Source organism: Manduca sexta, chromosome 25 (assembly GCF_014839805.1).
Source record: "Manduca sexta isolate Smith_Timp_Sample1 chromosome 25, JHU_Msex_v1.0, whole genome shotgun sequence".
Taxonomy (NCBI): Eukaryota; Metazoa; Arthropoda; class Insecta; order Lepidoptera; family Sphingidae; genus Manduca; species Manduca sexta.
This window is the reverse complement of record NC_051139.1, coordinates 7,060,786-7,063,935: the sequence shown is the minus strand read 5'-3', so window position 1 is coordinate 7,063,935 and position 3,150 is coordinate 7,060,786. Positions and strand designations below refer to the sequence as shown.

At 31.8% G+C, this 3,150-nt stretch overlaps 1 protein-coding gene across 1 annotated transcript; it reads right to left on the bottom strand.

Annotated features, from left to right (window-relative positions):
* Positions 1–417: 417 nt before the first annotated feature.
* LOC115444976 (THAP domain-containing protein 1-like) lies at positions 418–3,150 on the bottom strand. Its single transcript, XM_037442771.1, has 4 exons — positions 2,981–3,150; positions 2,380–2,548; positions 1,862–2,075; positions 418–434 (listed from the first exon to the last, which is right to left on the bottom strand). Exons 1-4 carry the CDS (start codon positions 3,049–3,051, stop codon positions 418–420), a joined length of 471 nt encoding a protein of 156 aa, XP_037298668.1. The 5' UTR covers positions 3,052–3,150.

Genomic DNA, 3,150 nt, shown 5'->3' with positions numbered 1-3,150 from the left:
ATGTCTCTTATCGAACATTCGTTATCTATGTTATGATGTATGTATTTTTATTTTTTAATATCTTACTTATATACGTGTTATTTCCTCTATGTATTATAACAATAATTATAATTTATTTATAAAAATTACAAAATGTGACCTTCATGAGAGTCAAATTATAATTATGTATATAGGAATAGGTAATTACCTATTATTTCTTTAAACCTAATTATAATTTGACTTTCAGAATTCTAATTTATAAATCTCTATTATTTCTTTAAATTATAATCATAGAAAAAAATGCAATTAAGAGAAAAATTTTGACACGTGACCCCTGTGATATCTGTGAGGGCAAATGTCGCTAACCCTTGACTCTCCTTGTAATAATGTCCTTAATTATATAATATGTATGTAACTTTTGAGCACAGAAGCATACCACTACGAGCAATTGTACCCTGAACATCATCCAAAATATTTTAAGCTATAATTTTAAAAGAAATATTTTTTTTATTTCTGGTTTTTTAGATCACTCTTTTCCGTAGTCGGGTTTAAGTTTTTATTTGCTGGTTATAGGGACAGTCATAGATCTCTATCTGAGGGATCGATCCTATTATCTGCTTTCCATGACTTGACTACGCAGTAATAAGGCAGGTATGCGTTCTATCGATTGAATGTTGAAATATTTACTGCCTCGGTGGCGTAAATTGTAAAGCAGCGCTCTAAGGTCCTGGGTTCGAATTTTGGGTCGAGCAAAGTGATATTTTGGTTTTTCTGCTCGGTATCAGCCCGGAGTCTGGAATTTGAACCCAATATGGCTATAGGCTCGCCCCCTATCACATCATGGGACGAAACACATTGGCGAAATTTAGTTGCCCTGGGTGCGCTTCTCCATACCCCTTCGGGGATAAATGCGTGGTGTGTATGATTTTTTTTGTAAAATTTTGTAACAGAATAATAAACTCACTCCTTATTGCACGTAACAATAAAATTATTAGCGACAGATATAATATAAATGAATCATTTTTAAAGGTAAGTATTATATAAAATAAATAGCTCCCTGTCTATAAATACTAATGTTGCGTCGAGGCTGGTTGTATGTTTGTAGGCAAGTATAAAGGAAGTAATTCTGCTAAGCATTTGAGGCAATTTTCAAAATAGACAACATTTTATTTTTTCAACATACCTACCGAAATGTTTATATTTTATGAAACTAGATCTAAAATTATGAGACCCATAATTTTTTCTTTTTTCAAAACTCTGATGTTTACATTCATGATTTTCACTTTGAATTTTGTTTTATTCTAAAACGACGTAAACACTAAATGACGTCACATATACGGCTCAAGACTCAGTGGCCCTTGCTTTGCAGTAAAAAAGAAGTGAAGTGACAGTCTTTTTTTATTTCTTTCTCTCTCTCTCTTGGAAAGTGACAGTTGTGACGTATCTATTGCATGGAGTTAATATGTACTACGTACACCTGGAGAGCTGACTGATGCCAGAAAAACGGTCTCGAAAGAGAATACTTTTTGGTAGCTGTGTCCTTGTCTAATATGGTGACAATGAAACATTAAAATATAGGACAAAATTATTTATTGTTATATAGATTAGACTTACCGTTTTAATTATAAATGCGATAAAATTTGCTTTTGAGTATTTCCGTAGGTAGAGGCCCAGGTATAACGTGTATATTAATAGTATTAACTTAGTGCAAAGAGTTACAGAGTAGCGCTCAATTTTGCGGCAGCGCAACATACACGACGGGTCGTCCACAGGACCGGTGAAACAAGACAAGTAGCAGTAGAAAATACGGAAGCTTTTTATCTATAAAAGATTTCTAAAGCTGTAACCAATATTTTAGGAAATAAAACACAATGGGTAACCAATATATAATATTTATTGCTTGATTCTTCTTTTTTGTTTTTTTTACTGGGCGGTTCACCAGAAATTTCTACATCATCCCGTTTACTAGAAGGTCCTCTTCGTTCATAAGAAGTTCCTACTACTGTGATATGACTAGAAGATGAAGTATGTAAAAAAGATACTCCTTTCAACTTTTGAATACGCAGAACTGTAATTTTGTTGCTTTGTGGAACTATCTGTAACATAACACTAACTTTAGATATGGAAAAATATTACGTACTATTTTCTTGAGAAGGTTGTACAAATTATGATATTATAAGGTTTGACAAATGGATATAACAAAATTATAAGCATTCGGTTATATGAATTTGACTAAGATTAACTTAAGATTCATAATATAAAATGCATAGAAACATGAGACATCCCTTGAGCTAAATTGTATGATGTACAGAATAGTAACTTGTGCATTCGCAACATATTAGATTTATAATATATGAAAGTTTTGGTTTATAATATATGTATGTTAACACAAAATACTACCTTAGGCAATACTGAAGGAACTGCTTGTGGCTTTAACTTATTCTTAGCTACTGTTAAATACGCATCATCAGTAAAATGTAAGCTACAAACACATGCAGTTTTTGTCACATTAGTGTCAAGGTTCATGGCATCAACCCACAAGGCCCTCCACTCTTTATTAACTGGAATCCTGAAAAAAGAACGCGCAATTTAGACTATAATATTATAACTAGTAATGATGCATGGTTTACGTGTTAAGACACACTTTGTGAGAAATTAATCCAGACAGCAAATGTTAATTTATTAATAAATATGGTGTTTACTGCATTCGCATCTTTAGATGGCATAGCAATGCTATATATTTGTCTATAGCATGAATGGGCCGATAAGGTGAAGTGACAGTTTGCTGTTAAGAAAATTAAGTACAAAAATCATTGAGCTGACATATTTTAGTGTAATAAATACATCACGTGACGATTCTTATAAAGACATTGCAAAATTTTAATTTTTTTACCCTTTACTTCTCATATCAAACATTATATAAGCAAAGATAATAGGATAATCTTATCCCACTATATAAAAAATATGGTTATACTATTCACAATTTATCAATAAAACTTACCTATGAAAGGATATTCCACAACCTGGATAGGATTCTTGCTTACATCCTCTTACAACACAAGTATTCACCATAATTACGCAGTAACTTCTACCATTTAAAAAAAAGCTAGCTTAAAAGTTATTCAATCCTTCTTTATCGTCAAACCACAAATGTAAACAAACACCATTTTG

Excerpts from the sequence above, each read along its gene's own strand:
- LOC115444976 (XM_037442771.1), bottom strand. The coding sequence starts at position 3,051 with ATGGTGAATACTTGTGTTGTAAGAGGATGTAAGCAAGAATCCTATCCA. Across the intron at positions 2,549-2,980 it reads TGTGGAATATCCTTTCATAG|GATTCCAGTTAATAAAGAGT; the intron begins GTAAGTTTTATT and ends TTCTTTTTTCAG. Across the intron at positions 2,076-2,379 it reads TTCCTTCAGTATTGCCTAAG|ATAGTTCCACAAAGCAACAA; the intron begins GTAGTATTTTGT and ends GTTATGTTACAG.